General features: G+C 41.0%; 1 protein-coding gene across 1 annotated transcript; it reads right to left on the bottom strand.

Moving 5' to 3' along the window:
- Positions 1-9,243: 9,243 nt before the first annotated feature.
- On the bottom strand, positions 9,244-24,723 carry LOC104400819 (thioredoxin reductase 1, cytoplasmic-like). The gene is made up of 16 exons (XM_010010732.1): positions 24,550-24,723; positions 20,571-20,631; positions 18,892-19,001; positions 18,599-18,712; positions 17,343-17,415; positions 16,359-16,478; positions 15,814-15,956; positions 14,377-14,492; positions 14,044-14,269; positions 13,727-13,822; positions 13,224-13,300; positions 12,193-12,349; positions 11,890-11,997; positions 10,907-11,002; positions 9,935-10,069; positions 9,244-9,640 (listed from the first exon to the last, which is right to left on the bottom strand). Exons 1-16 carry the CDS (start codon positions 24,721-24,723, stop codon positions 9,578-9,580), a joined length of 1,869 nt encoding a protein of 622 aa, XP_010009034.1. The 3' UTR covers positions 9,244-9,577.
- Between the last annotated feature and the right edge of the window lie 416 nt (positions 24,724-25,139).

Below are 25,139 nucleotides of genomic sequence, written 5' to 3'. Positions count from 1 at the left end.
AATATATATGATCTTTTTTTTCTGACACAGATCACAACACAACCATAATCCTGACATTATTCTAATGTTCAGCATTGGTTTTGACAACAACAACCAGATGTTTCTGCTTATCAGCAATGCAAAGCCTGGGCCAGCCTAAGAGTAAGTTTAAGAGGCCTGAGGGGCAGCAGGTTAGAACCATTGACACCTTCTTGTAAGGTAGTTGAGAAGATAACTGAAGCATACAAATACAGCTTAATCACTTTGAGCAGCCAAATGCCTTCACTGTCCCAGAAAGTGAATCCTGGATGTCCTCCTGTAACAGTCCTTTAGTGAGGTCAAATGTTAATGTACAAGGGAGAAGAATCTGACTTGCCGCAGCTGGAGCTCAGGGAGAGGTTCTAGCAACATCGATATTCATCAGAAGTCAACACCATTCATCGTTTCAAGTATTTATAGACTCCCAGGAGCTTTGTTTCTGAAAATGAGAGGAAAGACAAATGGCATGAGGATCACTGGTCCCAGTGCCTGCCCCTCTCGAATGCTGATTACAGCTGAAGAGCTCACCTGGAGCATGAGAGCAGACACTGCCTCAGTTCCATTCAGAATTAAAGCAGATTAAGCTAAAAGAATGGTGGCTTATTCAAACAGTGCCACTGTTGCCTCGTGAAAACGTGACATAGATGAAAACCTGCCTCCCATGGACTTGAGCACATCCTCTACTCATTGCAGGGTCCTTGGAAGAAGACCAAGGTGTGATGAACAGGCACAGAAAAGGACGGCACCGGTGGCAAGAACCAGCTGGAACAGTGAACTCCCTGAGCTTTCATAGGAGATGTGACGTCCAATAGAACCACCACATTTCAATATGCTGACACAAGCTCTGCTCATACACCAGATGTTCACCTGTGGAGACTGTGTTTGAAAACTAACACTGGTGAGATCGGATCAATGCAAATTACTGTGGAATATATAAAAGCACAGTTTAAAAGGCCTTATTGAGGCCCCTTTGTGATAGCGATAGAACCTGCTTCTGTCTCCATCAATCAGTTACCCTGCTTCCCAAATTCCAGCAAAGGACTAGGAGTACACCGCTACATGCTCAAATCACCATATGGAAAATAGTTGTAGTGCAGAAGAGAAGGGAACAATACAAATAAGCAACAACAGAGGCTGAAGAAGGGCTCTGTACAATATCCTCTCCTTGCTTATGCCACTGGCATCCTGATTTTAGCATGACACAAATCAAGTATAAAAAGTATGAGACTATCACATTGTTTCTTTCATGATAGGCAAGAACTCCTCGAATTAACGTTTCTAATCTTTCATGTTGAAGTAATTAATGAGTACATTTAGAGTCTCATCACTGTAATAAAGGATGAGTTAGGAAACCACGAGGATAAAAAAAACAATTTAGTATAAGAATTACTTTGACATTTTTATATTTCACTTTGATAATCATTAGGTTCTTTAATGTATATTACTATTTTTAGGGCTAGGTGGAATAGCTATTTTGATCATCAGGGTATTAATCATCTTACAGCACAGAAGCAATGAGAAGGCAGCAAGATGAGCACTCCCTAGCTTAGCCCACCAGACCACCTCACCAGAGGCAGTGGTGATGGGTGATTCCACAGTGCTACTGGGGGAAAGACCCCAGTGCTGACCACAGTCAGAGTTGAACATGGCCCCTCTGCAGTGCATGTTGTGCCCCTCGCTTCTTGACACCAGTCAGAACGCTTTGGAGGAGAGCTGCATTTAAGTCAGTTCTTTGCCTTATGCTTTCCCCTCCCTGCTTCTATTTACTTGAGCTACTGGATGTCAAAAGCAAAAAGAAAAAGGAGAAAGAAGACATAGACGCAGACACACACAACCCCCCTGTAAAAGTAAAGCATAACAGGTATTTACAAGGGGATGCACAAGTGAGAGCAACTAATCCAGTTTATGTTCATTTGGAGGTGACAAAATGCTTTGGACGTATTTTCCATCTCATATTCTCTTATACATAAAAATCATTAAAAAACCCTGTAGTGGTAACAAGAGTCATAGAATAGTTATGGTTGGAAAGGACCTTAAGATCATCTAGTTCCAATCCCCCATACTGAAAATGATTATTTTTTAGGAACAGAAGAAAACAAACCCATAACAAAAGTGTGCCCCAACCCTGCTCAGGAACTCATCTTCAGAGCTGCTTGAGTTTTCAGCTGTATTGATTCCTCCATGCCTGACAAATACAGCTGCTTTTCCTACTGTTCCAGGAGGAAGCACCTCAAGGCTCAATAGCCTGCAATTTTTAGGAGCAATCTATGCTTGCTGTCATATGCCACTAGGATGAAGTACAAAGACGGTTTATTCCCTGATTACAAGTGCAGACTCCTGGGATACTGGAGCAATGCACAGATGGTGTGACACTGAACAGAACAGCTCTGCCCAACTAACACTGTTCTGTGGACAGCAGCAGGACAACAGGGGAAGTGCCAAACCATAAAATCACAGCTCAAAAGTATGAGCTGAGAACTGATAATAAAACAGGGACTGAAGGCAAGAGTGTAAACCTGAGTGCCTGTGGGAACGACCCACATTGGAGAAGGACTGTATCCCATAGGAAGGGCCTGGCACAAGAGCAGGGGAGTCACCTGAGGAAGACCACAAGACCTAACACAACCGCTGGCTCCCAGCCAGCAGCAGATCTGCATCCAACAGCTCCTGTCAGCAACACATCTCAGTTTATAATGTTAAATGCTCTGCAAACAGAACTAATCCTCTCCCTCATGCAATATATGCTTATCCTCAGAGATGTTGAGCAACCGGCACAGTCACACCACAGATGCGAGACAAAGCAAAGTCCTGACCTTCACTGTCACTGCCCAGATAAGCGAAGCCAAGCACAAGGGACACACACACATCTTTTAAACTGGTGCATCGCTGCTGATTGAGGTCAGGCTCAGAGAGGTGAACTTCAGCCCCTGCAGAACACCAGCTAAATTAAATGGGAACATCTCAATAGCAGCAACTCAGGTTTCCCAAGTTAGAAACTCAACGGGAGAGACAAATCAGAGCCTGAAAGGAAGGGACTGTTGAATGATGCTTCATCTGGCGTGGGAGGCCCTTGGCTTGTTTCCCAAGCTGCTTTTTCCTCCACCTCCCTGGCCCAGACACCTTAAATGTTATGGAGATGCCCATCTGGCAATCAAGGAGCACCTTTAATCACCTTCAAGAGAAGTAATCCTTCTAAAGCTTGTCCTTCTGCTGGGAGGAGGGAGTGGGTTGTCAAAGGTCAATACAACAAACATTAAAGAGTGATAGAAAGGCAATGGGGAGATCACAGCTGTATTTGACAGCCTGGGAAGTGGCAAGGGAAGGGGGAGAGAATTAGGGCAGTTTTGTAGAGGTGTTTGTTCCAGAGGAAATATGAGGCCTATTATTTTGGGGAGAGAGAGTAGAAGGATCTCATATCCCACAGGGTGGGCCATAAGCTTTGTCAAGGGGGACAGACAGGTAGAGGAACAGAGTCAATCAGGCAGAAGGAAGCTCTGCCTGCACTGGAGGGAACTGCACAGTAAAATCTGTGCTTCCCAGTGCCCTCACCTGCTGGTGTCACTGCCTGCACCCAAAGAGGGTGGGATGAGAGCAGCAGACACCAATTCCTTCCTCTTCTGCCCAGCCATTGCCAGCATGGGCTCCCCCCACCATCGCACAGTGCCAGCCCAGGACATCCACTCAGTCACCACCTGCAGCAGTTCAGACCCCAGCACTGCTCCAAATTGCCCTCCACCTACACGCTGTGGGAACCTCAAGTCAGAGCATGTCGAAAGGAAGATTACACAAGGAAGCCAGCGCCAGGTTTCCAAGAGTCACAGTTTCACAAGGCAGGACGGTGGTGATCCATACCAGCACCTCCCCACAGCCACCAGCCTCTGTAAATTGGAACTAGATGATGTTGGAACTAGATGATGTTGGAACTAGATGATCTTATGGTGCTTTCCAACCGTAACTATTCTATGATTCTATGATTCTAAATGCAACAGCAACAACAGTGGAAGTGCAGCTTAGGGAAGTTTCTTGCTCAGACACTCTTAGGCTCGCACACCTTGGTTCTCAGTCCACTTACATAGAGCCTACATGTAGCTACACTTAGCAGGCACACTATGAGCAGCAGGCACAGAGAAGGCAAATCAATCACAGCAGGGGACTCAGCAGGGTGTAGTGGAAATAGGAGACAAAGTGAATTTCTCTGAAGACAGAATTCCTTGTACATACAGAATCCCCCTAATCTTGTATTCCAGATAAAACCAGGACTGCAACAAGTAATTTTTAACCAAGTTAAATAAAGAAAGGGCACTTCTGTCCTTCCAGTGGACAAAACAAAAAAGCTGCTAAACAATTCCAAACCTTGTGTATTACCAATGATTTCTATTTAGGAATCAGAGGTAAACTGTTCAGAATTTCACCACCATAGTATTTGGACTGTAATCTTTGTAAGAGTGACAAGTTATTTAAAGGAAAGCTAGGAAAAAATAACTATAGCTCAAAACCCCTCCAAACTCTGCTATCTCTAGATAAGAGACAGAGTCTTTTCTCCCTTATCCAGACACACCTGCAGCAGACACATACACAGCCAGCTTTAGGAACCGGATAACTCCTCCCCTGCACCACAACACACACACAAACATAGGTCACATTTACTGGTCCAAAAGGAAGTACAAGTAACCAAAAGATCAGTGATATTGGCTCTGCAAAATCAAGAACTGGTATTTTCTATCCCACTCTCCAGTTAAGAGGCATCAGTGCTACATCCCAAACGTTTGGGAACCCTGAGCACAGGCCTGCTCCTGGTTTTGCCATGCAAAGCAGCTCTCTTCAAGGGTGGATGCTATTTTCGGTGGCAGCACAGGAAGCCAGGGTGCTCAGCTCCAAAGTGTGAGCTCATGCACCATAATGGAGGTGAAGATGTTCCATCACCCACTCGCATAGCACACACTCGCTGTGTAGTCTCAATTAATAAAGGTCATTTAAGTTCTTACCCAGTTTCTTCATTTACTTGAATTACAACCTTGAGAACAGATCACACAGTGCTGCAAACCCCCACAAAAGTGGTTTGCTTCATTAGATCCACTGTCTATTTCTAGTTAAAACACTTGACCTTTCCTTCCTCTGCTGTTCCCACCTCTAAGGCACATCCAGGAATTTTTCCCTTGCCAGTGTTTGGGGGAGGCTTGACAAGATTTAGACGCAGAGAAATTCCAGTTCAGAGTTAAAAAAAAACAACTTATTTTTCAGTTTTCTTTTCTGCCACTATTTGAGATCTGTTGAAGGAAGGGAAACACTTCAAGTCGCTGTCAAAAGCCACTCCAAGGGGAAACACTGAGAATCTGAAGCTTTAAACAGTACAGTTATCTAGGGAAAAAAACTCTTTCGTGTCTTATTCTGGCATTTCAAGGCTTATTACAGACTACTCAGCTCCCTCTTTAGTCTCTCACTTGCCTCCCCAGTTCTTACACAGGGCAACCATCTGCTGGTGTTACTCAAAGAGAGTTTTCAGTGCTCAAAATGCAATTAAAATCCATGCTATGTGGAAAGCCGTCTACTAATACGATGATCAAGTGTTTTCCATGTTTAGAATAACTATAATAAGAACCACTCCTAGACTTATAAGTTAGAAAACCTCCACAGCTTTGCTGTTCATCCACTGCCTCAAGAGCTGCAGCCCAGATACACAGTGCCATAACTGTCAGTGACCACAACAAACCACTGCTTCAGCTAAGAGCGATTCAAGAAGCAACTGAGCATTTTCAACAGCAGCCTATAAAAGGGTCCTGGCATCACTGTATGATTAAATATCAGAGTATTTTCTGTAGATCTGTCTGATCTAGAGGGTAGATTTAAATCAGATCTTGGGCAGAAGCTCTTCCCTGTGAGGGTGCTGAGGCGCTGGCACAGGGTGCCCAGAGAAGCTGTGGCTGCCCCATCCCTGGCAGTGTTCAAGGCCATGTCGGACACAAGGGCTTGGAGCAACCTGCTCTGGTGGAAGGTGTCCCTGCCTGTGGCAGGGGTTGGAACTGGATGAGTTTTATGGTCTCTTCCAACCCAAACCATCCTATGATGCTAATCTAAGGACACAGATTACCCCTTCAGAATCTTGGTGAACAACATTTATGACAATAAAGATGTAAACACACCTTTTTGACTTTAATGCCACTGCTTCACTGTCTGTACTACCCTGACTCACTGGGCCTTTTTGACTTTAATGCCACTGCTTCACTGTACTACCCTGACTCACTGGAGAGTTTCAGGACAAGGTGTCTGTTCCCTGTTAGCTGGAGGGAAGATTGTTGTAGAGCATTCTAAGATGCCTTAGACCTGCATTAGTTGAGTTTCCATCAAAGCAAGGTTGAAATCTGGACAAACATAAGCAGATAGTCATTCAAATGCTATTTATGTAGCTTAAAACAACCGAAGACTCTCCCTGCAGTTCTAAATGTCTACTCTTGTCACTCAAGCAAATACATACTAAGTGTTAGTGCTTAACCCCCTGCAGTTCCTTGGCCTATAGAGAATCATCTAATCAGCTTGTGTAATCTGATGTCCATTTCTCCCAGGTCTTTATCAAGCCAAACCCCAACTGATACACCTCATTGCACCAGAATGTACATAATTCCCACAAGGTTCTTGACAGAGGCAACCCAGCAGAAATTGCAACATCATAAACAGGAAAAAGCTGTTTCAAACCTTTTCAGAGCAGCATCAGGAAGCTCTCCCCACAACTGGCCATTATCCAGGCCTCCAACTTCTTATTTCCAGTTTATAAATCATGCGTTAGTGAGACACGAGCCTGAGAGGTGCTGGCCAAAAGAGGACTTTGAGAATGAGAGATAACATCGCCCCAATACTTGGGAGAAGTGACAACCTGGGTGTTAGGATCAGAAAGTCCCCCCCACACCTGGCCATTATCCAGGCCTCCAACTTCTTATTTCCAGTTTATAAATCATGCGTTAGTGAGATACGAGCCTGAGAGGTGCTGGCCAAAAGAGGACTTTGAGAGATAACATTGCCCCAATACTTGGGAGAAGTGACAACCTGGGTGTTAGGATCACGTAACAGGTAGACTCCAAGCATAGAATACTTAAAAGATACTTTAAAGAGGGTTGAAGCAAGAAGCCATTCTACTTATTTAATTCAGTCACAGACCAAACTAAAAGAGACTAAAAGAAAAACTAATGTCAGACTCTGAATTCAAGGGTACTTCACTGGCTGTCGCAGGTTTTTGCTTCCCTACAGAAACACAAGCACTATGTTCACTTAAAATACTGCTCTTGCTCATAGCTATTTATTGTACATTTGAAGTGGAGAGTTTAAAGCTTAAAAGCTAATTGTATGGAGTGCTCAATGCTTGTGAAGTATCACTTAAAGCACTGGCAGCCTGGGCAAGGCTGACATAACGAACATCCGCAATTAGTACGGTTACAGATATGCAAGTGGTAATTATTGATCAATTACCTTGAACCTGCAAATCAAATCTGAATTTGAAATAAAACGCAATTAGTGCTCACTAGTAGTAAATTCAGGAAGGGATTTAGTGACTTGATTTGTTTCCTCCTTCACTTCAACACGGCTAGACAAGGTGAGATTTGCCCTTACCAGTTTCTCATCATAAAAAGCCTCTTGAATGCTTTAGCAGCTAAGTACCATTTCAGTTGCTTAGATCATGCAAACTCTGTAACGTATTACCTGCTATTAGCTGTCCACCCTCATCTCCCTTTTAGAACTGCTCAGATGAGTCTGGTTCATCCACTTCACCTCAGAGATTAAGGTTACTTCTACACTACTATTATGCCTAATCAAACTATAACCTCTGCCCTATTAAGAGGGAAACTTTCAGGCCACTCTTCAGGTCACTGCTGCAGAAGTTCTATTGGGTAGTTCTATGAGATCAGAAGAAGGAACTCCCCACAGTCCTGTAGCAAAACATCACCAGAAGCTCTGCAAGCGTCCTTGTCAAGTGAAAACGTTCTGCAGTACTGCTAGGCACTCACAGCAAAACCTTAAAGTCTCCAAGAGCTGTTAAATCTGAACACCAGCAGGATGCTGCTAACACTCTAGCTAGGTTTTACCGAGCATCTTTCAGCTATGTTGCAGTGAAACACTTCAACATCAGTGTTCAGGATCTCCTGGAGAATACAGCCGTTGTATGAAGCTGTTCTCAGTTTGAATGGACAGAGTTCTGCATACCAAAATAGAAGCACATTAGGTTTCTTGAGCAAGGCCCCAGATGTGGCAAGACAACTTGTTTCTTCATTTGAAAGATTACAGCACGCACAAGTCTCCAGACATTTTAGTATTGCTTGTGATAATGTAATTGAAGCACAATAAAATCTCAAGCATGTGATAACATAAACCACGAGGTCAGACACCACAGTGTTGTATGCATTGTTTATTGAACTTCAGATCCCATGGTACATCATAGATTAAATAGTTAAAAACTGTTTGTTTACTATCATACAACGTTCAGAAGAGTCTTTCAAAACATCTCTTTGGACAAAACTACACAGCTAAATTCAAGCACAACTCCCCCAGAGCAGAATGCTGGGGGTGAAAGAAAGCTTCAGAGTACTGACTGTACATAACACTACACAAAGCATGACAGCACACCAAGAGCTTGTTCTTTGCTGCAATACATGCTTCAAAAGAAATTCTATACAATGATTATTACCATCATGGGCAGGCACCTACTGCATTAGTGGAACAGATTACTCTCAGACCCTGCTCCTCCAAGACTTCATTACTCCACACAGGAGTGCAGACTTACAGTTCTGGGTTCTCTCATGTTTTACATTACAGAAACTGGATCTGAGACTAGTAGCTCCAGTCTCTTGAGCTTATGCTCTTCAGCTGTGACACACAAGGTGCCTACAACTCCAATTTTTCATCTGAAAGACATGGTATCACCTGAGGTCAAACAACTACAAATGTAACAGCAGCAATGTCTGAGATTACTTTGAAGTTTCAGACTGGTTGAGGTGAGAGACTAGTGCTAGAACTGCACTACTCAACACCACATCCTATTTGTGCCATCTTGCTTCAACTAAATAGACAAGTGAAACAAAATGCATCAAAAAAAGATAAATCAGTCAACTGTAAACTGTTGGCATGAATCATTCCATTAGACATTTGTCCTCTATCTCAGGCATTTGTACAAGACAGTGGAGCCTAGAAGCGTTAGCTTTACTTTGTGCAACTTAGGAATTTCCTTCAGGAAGAGTTCACTCATCTGACCCGATGAAGTGACCTCCCAACCTTGCGTGGCAGTCATCAGTTGTAGCTCACCTCACAGTAAGGTTCCGAGCTAGAACATCATAAAAGCACAGCAGTGCTGATTCCAAGCAAAGTCAGGATTTACAGTTCAAGATTTCCCTGCTGTGTTACTGTTTCCATCTGCACCACTATTTGCTGAGGAAGCCTCACAAAGGCACCGCTCCCCGCTGCACTACGTACAGTGGTACCGATGCAAGTGTTTGTTCTGCTGCAGAGCAGCTGTATTTGGACTTCCACAGAACCAAGTGTGCACAACATGAAAACACGTAAACCAGCAGGTTTAGCCTCAGCAGCCCCTTTGAGTGATGTCTTGTCCTGATGATTTTGTAATATCCATTGTAGTGAACACCTGTAAGACACCAAAAGAACAGCTTATTTATTGTTGCTCTGTATTATCACCCCCACAGCTATTGGTCTCCTGTTGTAAAGTAACAATACCAGATTTCTTAGAACTCTTACAATGGAAAACAACAAACTGCAGTTCACAACTAATATTTTCTATCACATGTCAATATCTTGTGGTTACAAGTTAAGCAAATACTAAATAAATCTCAAAATACAATGTAGTAATCTTCCTGTGCACTGAGGTAACTGTCATCAAAAGCAGGTTTTAAAATCAAGTTCTGCCCTCCCCCCCTCTTACCTCTGCACAAGTTGGATGGATACCAATTGTTTCATCAAGTAACTCTTTGGTGAGACCACATTTTATTGCAGCAGCAAAACCCTGGGTGACTTCACCAGCATTAGGTCCAAGAACATGAAATCCTATTACACGATTCTTTAAAGAGGCAAGAGCAAAACAGGAGTTAGTACTAGGTAAGGATGAACAAAAGCTCTAGTATGTAATCCCCACTACACTAAAAACAGATGTTGTAGAAGCCTGTTACAAGAAGTGAGTTACTCCAGATCATTTCCAGTGAGACTCCAATACAAGCAGAACTTTGAGCCTTTTTGCAGTCTTTGAGAAAGCATTAGGTGGGCTCATAATGAAGATGAGCTTGCTTCCTCCTAGCTTAAAAGCCATGCTATTTCATCCTGTCATTCCTTCTCTCCAAAGTAATTTTAAACACCAATCTTTGTTCTCTCAGACAGCATTGGCACTTTCGTGGCCAATAAAAAAGTTGCTGTTCTTCGCAACAACAAGAACCTGCTGATTACTAGAAATGCCCATTTCCCATCACTTTCCTAGGACCAAACACATGTTTTCCAAGTTTCTGCTAAATATACAGAACTCTGCCCTTTGCAAAGGGCACAAAACACAAGGTCCAGAAGTGTGAAGCAAGACACCAGATAGTAAAGTTACTCAAAACCCACTGGGAAATAAAACCATGGCAAATTTCTTCACAAACCTGTCTTTAAATAGGAACTCTAGATGAAGCTTCATAATGTATAAAGCTACCACTTGCTCAAACGGCTGTTACAGCAAAAACTCCCTCAAACAAAAACAATCAGCTCTCTCCAAACTGATTACACTGCTTAAAACAAATACTTCTGTTAACAGAATGGGAAAAGCTGGCCTCAGGCAGGCCAAATGAAAGATTAACTAGTCTTCTGGCTGGTCTGAAAGGAAATTTCCAGGCTACACTCAGCACACCCATTCCAGTCTGCTACTTACATTGTCGTGTTTATTGCAGATAATTTTTCCATAACAAGTATTGTTATCTCTGCCTGGTACTGTCCATTCAAGTGGCCAGAACAAACTGTGATAAACCTGGGAGGATGACAAGAGCATCAGAATTTGATGAATTCATTCAGACATAATTCTAATCTTTAATGTCTTTACAAACAGGTTGTTTGATATTTAACCCACCAGATTTCCATAACATACACTAGACAAGACTGATTTTTGTTCCCATAGCCCAAGCAGTCATCCCCCAAAACTCAGCAGAGGAGGATTTTACTCAAACCATGCACTTTAAATATTTGATCAAAACAGCAACAGCTATAAGACACAGTGTTTTAAGATCATACTTTCAGAAAGAGAAATGCTTCACTAGTACAAAATTAATACCTAGCTACTGTAAGTTTAAGCCTGTTCTTCAAAATAGTTAAAAGTAGAAGCTAAATAACACCACGTGTGTTTGAAAGATGCAAGGAGTTAAACAACAAGCATGCAAACAGTTTTAATGAAAGTCTTCAAAGAAGTGCAGAAGCCAGAAATTACCATAAAACAGGGAAGTTATGCATGATACTCTTATAGCCACAATAAAAGGTCAGGGAGAAATTAATTCCCAGTTCAAGTACAGCAAACAAGCAGAAATGAGACAAGTTGATCCTGAGTTTGGTACATTTAAGCAGTAAGTCTTTAATTCACAACCACAGAAAAAGCCACCTATAGTTTTGCAAGCTGAGTTTGGCCAGAAGTCAAATGCTTCTCTGCAGCATGCAATAGCTACGTACAATTCTAAAGTTATCAAGTCCAGTCCTGGATTTCTGGGAGTCCAACACCTTGTCAGCCAGATGACACCACTTCCACGATCACAGACCTGTCCAGCTAACCTTCTAATCTTGTTTTAACACCAGGTCTTGAGTGTACAACAGGAAGGCCCAAGAAAAACATTCTCAAGGTACAAGTTAACAAGCGTTTGATGCTCTCACCTCCAGGTTTTGTTTTCCATACTCTTCTATGGCTTTTTCTTCAGGTAACCCACAGCTGCCATACTCTAAAGGAGTAAATACTGTTGTTGGTACATTGATATAGTCACACTAAAATAAAGAACAAAATTCATATTTAGACTATGCAAGTTCTATGCAACACATAACAGGAAGAGTTGTTTGTTTGGGTTTTTTTACTGAACACTCGCAGGGCCCACAGACAAGTGAACAAATCAACTTGTGTTATTTGGTACTTTGATGCAAAAAGCATAGAAATAAGTTGAAATTGTATTCTTATAGCTTTACCTTTGTGGAACTACCACCATAAAGCCTGCGGGCTAGCAGTTTCCCTGCTTGAATGGCAACTGGAGTAAGTTCAAGCTTTCCTTCTAATATATCTCCAATAGCATAAACATAAGGCACGTTGGTTTGTTCTTCATCGTTCACAGGTACTTTCCCATTCCTTTAAAACAAACAGATAAGAGACTCAAGATCAGTATCAAAACCTTCTTCAGAGCTCAGCAAAACACAGAAGGAGAGGTTCTGCTACAAAGATTTTTATCCTGACTCCTGAGCGTGTTTTATTAAACATGCTTCGCCTTTTGTTACTTCAACTGCAACCTCTTCAGAGCATCAATTACCTCTGAGTGACACATGGCTGGAGTCAGTATTCAGTGGGCCAGTTTTGACATGAGCAAAAGTGCGTGTCTGATGACAATGAAGTTACTCAGACATCTGCGGACTTACGATCTTCTACTTGGTTATTATACAGCTTACAATGTATGTTTTCCCCTATGGGGAAAAAGGGCTGCAATATCACTCACATGTTTAAGTTGGCTTAGTAAGCTGCTAGCTGCTGCAACCTGATCTTAATTTTTCTCCTGAAAAACAGAATCCTGCCTCTTCTTTTGCGCCAGTTTTGCACTGACACGAGGAAGAAACCAGTTGAATCTGCAGGAACAAAGTAGTTTGCTCCCTCTTTAAGTGCCTAGATAAGCTTGCCATGAGCTGAATGTTTCATTTAGCAGAATATAGACTGTAGTTCCTAAGTAAATTAAGCAAATACATTAAATCTATTCCTTAAGCACATTGGTCAACAAGTAGGTATTAACTGAGAATAGTTCTTCACAAAATACATATTAAAGAAATGGAGTTCAATGGACAACTGTACTCAAATCTAGAGGAGAAGAAGTTTAAGGATTCATGTAACTGCCAGGTATAAGAGGATTTAAAAAGAATATAATAAAAGCATCAGGATTGGTACATACTGTTAAAGAGGTAAAAAAAAAAAAAAAAATCACCACATTCATGGGTTAAGGTAGTTGAGCAATACTCACTTCTCATTGATTTTGACACCAATTGTCTCTAAACCAATATTTCTGGTACATGCATCACGGCCAATGGCTATCAAAACCTAAAGAAGAAAATTGAATGCAGTAATTTTATGCAAGAAAAATAATAATTAGCATAACATTTCCTCTGGTATTTTTCTGAAAAGGAATGAAGCAGATTATTGAAGTGACTTTTCCAAACATTTTATGAAAGAGCCACCAACAGTTCAGGCTCCTCTGTCTGCAACTTGTTTCAGAGATGCAATAAACAGAACAAAAATGGAATTTATATGAACTAAATTCCAGGCACGCAAAGTCTCACCTATTCTGCTGACAGGGCTCAAGTGAAGATGAATACTGTATTTTCATGTATTTGTTTCTACCAGCTTTATGCAAACAACTTTTCAAGCAAGATTTCCCTTTCATTTTTTCCTGAACAACTTTTAAAGTATTTTAATACATTGTCATGTGCTTCTATGTTCAGTTATTTCAAATCCAGAAGTGCTTACAGTATTATATTCTTCTTCAAAGATTTCTGGTCCTCCCCCAGTAGACTTTGCTGTCACTTTCAGTCTTCCAGGCATGCCTTCCTCCAGCTGTTCAACCTGTGTAAATATGTGTAAGCTTAGAATGGCCTTAAGCAGCAAAGCTCACTTACACTGTCACTTCAAACCCTGACCTACTAATCCATCATTTAGAAGTAAGAAAAGCCTAATCTCATAAAACATTTATTCCTGTACACAACCAAAGCCTTCCCAGAGAGCATCTGACTGTGCTGTTTAAAGTAGTTTTGAATGGAGACAAGGAACCTGAAGCAAGCACTGACCTGAACAGGTACAAACTTCTTGATGAAATTCACGCCGTGTGTTTCCATGTAAGCACCTACTTTTTCTGCCATTTCTTGGTCAAAGCCCCGAAGGAGGATGGACCGCACCATCACTGTGACATCCAGACCTAGACCAGCAAGAAATCCTGCACACTCTAGAGCCACATAGGAAGCACCCACAACTAGAGTTTTGCCAGGGCAGTAAGGCAGGGAGAAGAGGTCATCACTAAAAAGAAAACAAGTGTAAATTACAAGGTTCTTTCAACACAAGCTTGTTTGTCTTTGCAAACACTAGAGCTGAGGAAGTTCAGGCTGTTTTGTCTTTCATCTCACCTTGTAATACAGTATTCTTTATCTCCAGGGATACCCGGATACCTGGGCCTTTCTCCTGTTGCCAGGACAAAAGTCTCTGCTGTGTGATAGGTTACTTGTCCTTTTCTGTTAGTTGCCTGTTTACAGGAACACACTTAATGAAGTCTTTACCATAGGAATAGGTTTTAACATAAAATATGTAATTCTTCCCTTAAATATTGTGGATATGTTAAGAATCAAGAACAAACAATTTCAACAAGAACTAATGCATTTAGAGAAGCCATGTAGGTCCTGAAGAACCACAGGTTTAAACAATAAACTATTGGACTTTTCTTACATTAGAGCACTTAAAATCATTTCCCCTCTGAATCCTGCCCATTTCAACTATTCATTTAGACTGAATGGTTTATAATTTTACTTTCAAGCTATAAAAAGCCACAACAAATTAGGCCCCTCCTGCCTCCCACTTCCAATAAAAGGCCAACACAATGCTGGTGACAGAATAACACAAATTAGTTCTTAGGCTAATGCAGAAATTAGAAGAAGTATCTAGTTACATGATTTCAGAGGGCTGAAACACAACCTTAAATGAATTCAAACTAATCTGACCTCTGGACCCCCACAGACTTGGGAAATTCCATCTTGCCAAAGCATCTCAACATATGACCTTCACTCTTGCTCTTTACTTTCCAACACAGATGAAGGGAAAATTCCCATTGAGTCACCGAGTAATTGAGGTTGGAAGGGAGCTCAGGAGGTCATCCAGTCCAACCTCCTGCTCAAAGTCTTCCTGTTCTCCTTCATTTACAGACTAAGGACACTTAAGCAGATGACTTGCATGCTTGGACACTAGAAGAGCTGGTAGGTGAGGCAAGTTGAGCATACTACTATCTCTCCAGTGCTGGTCACTTGGTTCGAAACACGTGTCATTCAGCCTTCATAAACTCATTCCGAAAACAGACAACTACACCCACTGAACCAGTTGTCTTCAATATGCTCTTCTTCTAAGTTAACCTTGGTACAACCTTGCCAGCACATGTTTTGTCTTGCAAAACTGACAGTTTAATTCTTACGCTGATACAGCATAAGGTTCCAGCAGCCTCTTACGCAAGTGCTTAATCTGAATTTTATTTCAGTAGTTTTTATGCTGTAGTATAAAGATTCCCTCAGTGGCAAAATCCTACAGCTAAAGCTTTCCCCCCACCTTGTTCTATCCCTATAGGCTCCTGTCAAAAGTCCCTCTCCACCTTACTCTTATGTAAGTTACTAGGTTTGCAAACACTGTAGCATGTACTAAAGTACAATACTTTGAATCAGTAACTTCTTTCACAAATGAGTCTTTAGCTTCAGCTGGCTGAAGTCTGCAATGTCACAATGAAGCCTTATATTTGTTAGGTTTTAAAAGGCAGGTTTAGAACAGGACTTTTCCCTCCCAGCTGTTTTAAACACAGCACATACCTTAATTTTGTGTGGTTCAACAAATTCTCCATATGAATTGAGGTATGTCACAGACTTCTCTCTTAAGGACACTCGATAGCCCCAGTTTAAAGAACCGATGTAGTTTTGTATTGCTTCTACCATGGTCTCCCAGTTGTGTTTAACTGAAAACAAGACAGTAATTTCATATTTAAAGAAATCCAAGTGCAATGAATCCTTAAAGAAAAACTGAAGTCTTATTCACTGTACATCAGGCTAGGAAAACATCATTATCAGTAGTAATGAGGATACATATTAAATTCTTGTTCTGCTATGCTAATATTTACCTTACTTGTTACTATCTGAAATAAGTACCATTCGAGAAGTTTTTTCAGGTAATATAAAGAGCAAAACACATTCACCTTGCAACCCCAGAGGTTTCTATGGCTCAAGAATGAGGATGCCTTCCGATTCACTTAACTGCTGAAGTCTGCCTCTAGTTTACCAAATCCAAAATACAAGAATGAACTTAAGCTCAGAGTCTCATCTGTACACTGTCTTGGTCTGCCCTCTGTGTTCTTACTAACCTTGTTCTTCATACTGCCATCCATATTTCCTTGAATCTTGGAGTGCCTGACCCATAAGTGCTGCTTGATGCATTAGCTTCTTCGGAATGCAACCTACATTTACACATGTACCACCAAGACCTAAGATGGAGAGAACCATGTTATTACCTGTATGAACACAATATTTATGTTCTTCCTATCATGTGCTTTGTATCATCAGCCATTAGTGATTATCAGTTGGTGATGTCTGTTACAGCCACACAAGTAATATGAAATGTCTGTTGTAAGAAACATTTTAAAATGCAATGAACACACCAAGCTTACAAGTTCACATTCAGTTTAAGAGATTACCTGACTCAGTGAAACAAGAAGGGTACAGTGTGTTGTCTTAAACACAGACCCAGGACACTTACTCCCAAGTGCTTCAGATTAGCAAGTAAGCAAAGCAAAAACCCCAGAGTTCAGTATCACCTATTATGTGGCATTTCAAACATGTATTTCTTTGAAATCTTAGCTATGAAAGGACATTCATTCCTAGACTCAATAAAACTCGACCAATAAAGTTCCCTTACTCTCAATTGCCAATAGCATTAACAATGTTAGAGAGCAACTGTCTTCAATTACAGAAGGGTGAGAAATGCATAGCCATATAGTCATACTGTTCTAGAGGTAACCTGCACTAGTCATCCACGAAATAGATTAACTAAAAGGCACCACCCCCCCCCCCAAACATGAGAATGTTAAGATGTATGCGATATCCAGACCCAATTTGAAAGTAAAGAGAACTAGAACAAGATCTAACAAAGAATTGAGTGTTAGCAATGCACAAATCAGGAATAACTGACCAGAAAAGCAGGCATGCCAGGAACACAGCTCCTTCGTTATCTGTGTTCCAGAATTATAGAGATTCAACCACAGTTTCTATCACAAATCTATACTATCTATCAACTCAGGATGTATCACGGACACTCCAACACCCTAAAATACAAGTTCACAGAAGTTTACCCCATGAGGTTCCGAGAGGCGTTGGAACAACATAATCCAACACCAGAACTTTCTTTCCAAAGCCAGCAGCTTCCTATAAAAGACAGAGACACAAGTCAGCATTACTGAACAACTCTGTGACCAAGAAAACCTCTCTGCTCCTTTATGGTCACAATACACACAGCACTAATGGAAGGCTCTTTTGCTAGTTAGTCTAATTATCATCCATGGCTCACCTCCTTCACTAGATAAAAACTGAAATCCCTCAGAAACGACTAGTTTCTTTCAAACTCTGAATGGATGCTTATGTTCAATGCAGCACCGATGTCATCATACACTGCCAAAAGCCATGATCTGAAAGGGGCACGAGATTTATCAGCATATGATCCTCTTCTAGGTCACCCAAAGAAATATTTGTGCTACTAGCTCTCCTTCTCTCTCAGGAGGGCAGGACTGACTTGGCATATTCATGAATGAAGTGACATTAATAAACTGGAGACAGGTCAATGGAGGACCATCAACATGCACAGGGGACTGAAGCACATGCCCTGTGAGAAGGGTGACGGAACTCTACACACACAGCCTGCAGAAAATGTAGTTTTGGAGAGGGCACCACAACAACTTTTTAATACCCATGAGGTCATCAAGATGACTGCACCAGGCTGTACAGCAATCACCAAGGCTGTCAATAACAACATCACTATGCCCAAACCATAAACTGATGGTTAAGATACCTGGCTGAGAGAAGGGAGAGTGTGTTAGAATCCCTTGGGTAGAAAACCTATTCCACACCTTAGGTCCTGAGGCACTCTGAAGAACAGCTAGTTGTGTAAGAGGTACACAATCTCTTTCTAGAGAAAGAGAACTAAGAAGTGAAGCAGTTCCTTGAGAGAACAGTTGAAAGTACTTCATTTTAGATAACTGATGATCCTGAATCCTAAACAGTCAGGATTACTTCATGAGTAGCCTTTAGTTTTCCAGATTACCATTTGGAAGCATAAAGTGCCTGTGTACTACACGTGAAGAAGAAATACTTAAAAACTCTTGGTTCCACCCTCAGCCAGGAACCTAATGCCTATTATTAGGATCGAGACCTCAACAGACATCGGCTAGAAACTGGTCCACACAGACCATGATGTCCTGCGTGAGCACATTAATAACAAGTTGAATGGTAATAGCCATCAAAACACAGACTGTTTCATACTGCTGTGATTAACAGAGACTACTGAAGAAGTTTCATATACAACCTGTTCTTCAATGCAATTTTCATGTCATACCTTGGAACACGCAAGTCCACCTGAGCCACCACCAATAATAATGAGGTCATAATCATAGGGTTCTGCATCTTTGCTATCCCCAAGAAGTTTCTGCAGGGATCCATCCTGATAAGCCTGGGAGGAAAGTAAAAATCAAATCACCATACATGCTTTTGAGCAAAAAAAACCTGACATTCCCTTCTCTGTTCTAGATCACCCAGCCTGCTGTGTCCCACAAAACATAGTCATGATCAGACAGAAAATTCACTCTGTAGTTTTGTCTACTTCCAGCTGACTTTTAGAAGAAAACTTACCTGGTACGTTGCATCACAGCCACCTATGTGAGTTCCATTCACAAATACATTAGGCACTGTCCTCTGGTTAGTTAGCTCTACTAACACTTGCTGAATGCTGGGTCCATCAGCTAAGAATAAAAGAAAGAGGTACATTATAGAACAATCTGCAAGAAGGGAGCTTTTAAAACAACCTGAAGTATTAAAGAATTTGGACTGCAACATACTGTAGACCTGCCAAGAAAACAACTCCACCATAAGCATCACGTGTAGACTTCCTGAACATAAGCAAGTCTTCACAAACTGCTTCTCAAAAAAAGCATGCTTAAATACCAAGGATATTTTTGTGCTTCAAGCCATAATTCTACAGAATGGAGTAAAGATGAAGTAACAGAGTTTAGTCCCCATCTTTCCTGAGGTCTTATCAGCCTCTTCCTGACATTGTCACACTTAGCACAACACAAGAATTCTTTTCTAGGTAGCACACGAGATCATACACACAGCTGTTCTTTCATAAGAATTATCTAGTTTGAAAGTATGTGGTGTGTCACTGCACGTAGTTTTGCCCAGCAGCTTTGTATTATGACACTATAGGGATGGGAAGAAAGAACATGCTCTTCTACTTACCCTAACGTTACCTTCAGACTTCTTCCACCCACCACACTGTCATAAACCTTTCAGTTTTAAGATTATAATTCCTGACCTGTCACCTGAAGCATCAGCACCTACACACAGGCTCAATTTGGATCTCCCAGCCATAAATATGGGAATAAGAATTTACAGTAATCACTCCAAAATCTTCTTACTCCAAGATTATATCTATTTATTAACAGAAATCAGAGCAATTATAAGGGAAATACATTATGAATTAGGAGGAATTCCAGGAAAAAATACTGTGCATTGTATTTTGCATATCTTGGGCTATAATTAGTTCACAGTATCACAACTTTAAGTAAAAAGAGATGCAGTGGATCAATAAATAAGTACTCTCCCCCAAACACTGATCAGGCACAAACACCCACAAAAAACCCAACTATTAGCACTTTAAAAAAAAGCATCAGAAACTAGGTTTTGTACACGAACAATCAATATTACACATTCAGCAGCTTAACAACAGTGCAGGCAGGAGTTTACTAAGAATTATATTAGAAACTACTTGTTCATAAAGCTACATTAAAAGCTACATGCATTATGTACCTTATGTGTAAGTTACAACACATGTACTAAAGCTAGAGCAGCTCGGGCTTTAAAAACACCACCACAACCTCAAACTAGCAACAGCCAAGGCACTGGAATTTACCCTTCCCTGCAGTGACTCAGCAACTTTCCCTAGGAAGGTCACTTTTATACCAAGTCAAACATTAACAACTCATCTAAGGCACCACAAAAGAACCTGAGGCAGGATGAAAAATACCACAGGCTTTTTTCCAAAAGACAGAGCTTCTCAGAGGGAAATCAGATCTCACAACCTCCGCCAGCTGATGACTTGTACACAAAGAGTCAAAGCCTTCAGTTATATTAGAAAACACATCCTATATTAAAATCCATTGAAGCCTAACTGCTTTCATCTCCCCATATATTAAAATTGATTTTAATTGTTTTAGATCTCCTCCAATTAGTTCAAGACAGCTTTAAGGAGTCATGCATCCATTTTTAGTTACATTAAGTAGCACATGATAGATTTTCTTTCTTCTACTTACCAGTTACATCAAGCTCCAAAGCATAGTACTCCACATGCAGGGAACGGAAGAGTTCTTTCACCTACAACAGAAAGAGACACAATGCCAGTGCAGTGTTTCCACAAGACCTGATACACAGCTGAGCATAAAACTTGATGGTTGGACATAAAATCATAGAATGGTTTGGGTTGGAAGGGACCTTAAAGCTCATCCAGTTCCAACCCCTGCCATGGGCAGGGACACCTTCCACTAGAGCAGGTTGCTCAAAGGCCCTCAGATCACAGCAACTTTCCAACACAAGTTTCATTACTTTTAATTTACTTTCTATATACTATTTGCTCAGCTGCAGACTTCTCCATCCCTGGCAGACACCAAAAGCCATACAAATAACTGCCATATGGAAAAACATCAAGAGGAGAGATAAAAGTAGCAGCTAGATTCTTTGACAGCAATAACGTAAGACAGAAAACAGGGAGCAGAGGATAACATGTAATACAAAACATTGTCAAGTAAATGCAGACAAACCCAGTGTACTTAAGAAAAGTTTTAGTACAAGCAGAGAACAACTACTGCAAGGAGTCAGTGAGTTGGGTTAAACGTGGAAAAGGTGGGGAGTTAAACAGCTCTGTTTAAATAAATGACTACCTCAAGGAAGAGAAGTGGTGGTGGATGGAGCAAGAACTAATGGTCTCTAACTTCATCAAGAGATTAAGATTAGACTTTAGGAGTTTTTCCTAACAGCAAGAAACTGGAATGTACTGCATCAGTAAATGACAATCTTCATCAGTGATTGGCTTCAAAGGACAGGTCAAAAGTGTTTGAACCACAGGGGACAAGACTAAATCATCTCTTGAATTTGTTTTCCAGCTCTGATTTTTGGTTTGCTGTTTAACTTCATCTCCCTCAGCCTCCAGGATCAGACAGGAGTGATTCTAACTTGTTTGCCAGTTTTACTAAATCAGTCACATCTTGCTAGTGAGATATGGTCAAAGTTAATATTAGAATGTAACAGTTATGTTTTTTAACCTTTTGAATGGCTCTTTTTCTCCATTAAGAAGCAGCAGCATTCTAAAGATGCTGTCATTAAAAGGCTGCTTTTCTCCTGCATTGCCATGAATAAATGCAGACACAGTATCCCTAGAATGTGTCCTAGAAACACATTTCATGCATTCAGAGGTGAGCAATAAATAACTCTACATAGAAGCTAGCCTGAAAGCAAAAAACCCAACATCCTAAATGACAACTTAGTTGAGATTTACTGCCCCCACCTCTCCAGCAGAATCCTGGATGTTTTTCTAACATCAGTTCTGGATGGATAGAGTGTGCCATTACCAGATTCAAATCAGGAAGCCTTCTAGAACAGAGATTTTTATAGTAACATTATCTGTTAAACTGGCAGTATTGAAATTGTGAACTGTCCTCCCAGATGGACAATGCCATACCTCATGGCACAGGATGTAGTATGGCAGTACTTACTCCTTTGAAATATAATTTGCAGACTTACCCATGCAAATAGATACTGTAAGGCAATGTGTAAAGAAAATACCTGCTTTAAGCATAACTATCTGGATGTGAAAACAGCTCTAGCAAGAAGCACTAACTGTCTGTGTGATGGATCCACTTGCCAGCAGGAGTCTGAACAATGAAGCACACTAAGTCACTGCCAATTCAAAATAAATCTTTTATAACCAGCTTTGTGATGAACCTCACATTTATTGACAGCACTTCACTAAGAAAGAGTAAGTTGAGTCACGTCTAATAAACTTAAAGATGTCAAACACATGATAAAGCATTTTTAATGTTACTGTGAGCTACTATGCCTAAAGGCCGAGTATTCCAGTGCTTTCTACTGGAGTTTCAGCTTTATGCAGACATACAGCGTTTGTATTCCCTGCTAACCATGTTGTAAGTTTCTTACAGCACTATATATCAACCATAATATTAAAAAAGTAAGCTCTGCATTAGTTCTGATCCAATTCCTTGCTCAAAACAGGGTCAAACATGAAGGTTGATCAGGTTGCTCAAGCACTGTCCTCTCCAATTCCAAGTATCTACAAGGACAGAGATATCAGAGCCTCTCTAGGCTGTTCCAATGTTTGGCCACCCGCACTTTAAAGAATTAGGATGTCAGCATCCTAATTAGAAGTACCTATTGCACTTTATGCTTATGAATAGATCATGCTTGTGTTGTGCTAATGAAACAGAAAGAAAAGTAACAAGTATATGACCAGTTATGAAATCTTCAGTACAGGCAATAGATAATAGATTATATCAGTTTGGAAAAGAAAATGATTAGGAGGAGTAGAAAGATAACATCCACTAATCATGAGTAATATCTAGATAAGGTGAACAGGAAATGATTTCTGGGAAATATTCACTGGAGCAAACAGCAACTGCACCGACCAGAAAAGAGTTCTGAAATGAAGAGGAAATAAACCTCCATACAATTTATAAACTGGAGAACTCACTGCCAGCTGACAGAGTAAAAGCCAAAATTAAAAGGAGATCAAAACAGATGAGACTTAATGAAAGAAAGATCCACTGAAAACTTCTAACTCAAAAGTAATAAAAACTCAGGTCAAGAAATTCCTGAGCCTCAGTGATGGAAACTTCAGCAGCACACTGGGAAATTTCCTTCCTTACATGCCAATCCCAGAAATGGAATTTCTCTAGTAAGTGTCTGAAACAGGATACTAGGTTACACGGTCCTGATACAGCTACTTACTTCCCTTCTGACCAATGCAACAGCCTCTTTACCTACTAAATCCTTCCAGTTTTCACAAAAAGAGACTAGAAAACTTTCCAGATATTAAATAGAAAATAATTTCTCTGAAACTGAGAATTTGGTCTAACACATTAGAAAACTCTTCTGGGACATGTTTTCTGCAACTAGGGTAGCTAAGCAGGTTCAAAATAAGCTTCATATAGTAAAGCAATAACAGCATGTCCTAGGTCTGCTGTTTCACCTCTCAGCTAAGATTCTTTAATAGCTACAGCTGAACTGACCAGAAACCCCTGTGGATCCAGAACAAAATCAGTAACAGCGTAACATATAACTAGAATAACTAGCAACTTCCATGCAGCCACAGTTGTTGCTCTTAAAATAAATCCAGCATATCACAGTGCTCAGATTCAGCAATTCTTCATGTTAGCCCCCTATGTTTTATTTATGCATTCCTATCTTTTTTTAATATTAAATCTTTTTAGGGTGGTAAGCAACTAAAGAACAGTCAAGTTAAGTTATGAGGAAGAAGTCATTCTAACACCACCCCCTCTCCACTGCTGCCTGGCTAAAGCAATTGAACAATAAATTGCATTTGCAGAAGCAGAACTGCACAATTGCCTGGCCATGCTACCAGCTAAACTGAACAGAATCAACTGCTCCATTCATTCAGAGAATTTATTTGCAGTGGTGTTCTGAAGAAAAGCACAATCTTAATTTTCTTCCAGTGTGGCTACCTCCATTTGAAATAAAGAATTCCTCCCACATCCCAAATTAGGTCTTTTTAGAGCATGAGTGTTCTCTGCAGAAGTGCTAAACATCATCAGTTTTTCAATTAATCCTACCAAAAGCACAGTGCTAACAACCATCCACGGTAAAAGGCAGGAGCAGTGCACACTATTCATATCCATCTGTCTTTAAGAACTCAAAACTGTGTGATTACAGGCTAAGTACCCAAGCTGTAACTACACTTTCAAATTATATCCACTTCATTAATTCTACAGAATAGATCAGCTAGCAAGAATGCTTCATTCACAGAATCAAAGGATGCTTGAGGAAAGGGACCACCACAGGTCATCTAGTCCAATCTCCCTGCCCAAGCAGGGCCATCCAGAGCACATTGCTCAGGGCTGTGTGTCCAGATGGCTCTTGATTATCTCCAGGGAAGGAGATTCCACAACTTCTCCAGTAACCTATTCCAATGCTCAGTCATGCTCACAGTAACACTCTTCCTCATGTTCAGGAAGAACTTCCTCTGTTTTAGTTTATGTCCATTGCCTCTTGTCCTATCGTCTGGCCAAGAACAGTGTCAAAAGGTTTGCTGAAGTCCAGGTGGACAACAACCACTGTTCTTCCCTCTTCTATCCAGGCAGTTGTGCCATTGGAGAAGGCAATCAGGTTGGGTACGCATGACTTCCCTTTGCTGAATCCATGCTGACTACTCCTGGTCATCTTGTCTTCCATGTGCTTAGAGATGACCTCAGGATAAGCCATTCCATCACCTTTCCAGAGACTGAGGTGAGGTTGACTGGCCTGTAGTAGTTCCCAGGGTCCTCCTTGTTGCCTTTACTGAAGACTGGGGTGACATTTGCTTTCCTCCAGTCCTCAGGCACCTCTCCTGATTGCCATGACAGTCACCATTACCCACTGTTCCCCATTCCTTTCACCATTTTCTAAGTCTGTGGTGGGAGGGGTTGTTAATACTGATGCAGATATTTCTCTGGTGTATCACTTGATGTCTCATGTGTGGCCTCCCTTCATAAGCTTTGTTCTTTCAGTTCTCCCTCTGCAATATATACCTCTTCTACATGTTTTCTTTATTATATTACCTTTCACTTCTGTTCCAAACAGGAAAGTAAGCCAAGAAA

Source organism: Nestor notabilis, unplaced genomic scaffold (assembly GCF_000696875.1).
Source record: "Nestor notabilis isolate BGI_N333 unplaced genomic scaffold, ASM69687v1 scaffold8593, whole genome shotgun sequence".
Taxonomy (NCBI): Eukaryota; Metazoa; Chordata; class Aves; order Psittaciformes; family Psittacidae; genus Nestor; species Nestor notabilis.
This window is presented reverse-complemented; position numbering and strand designations above follow the sequence as displayed.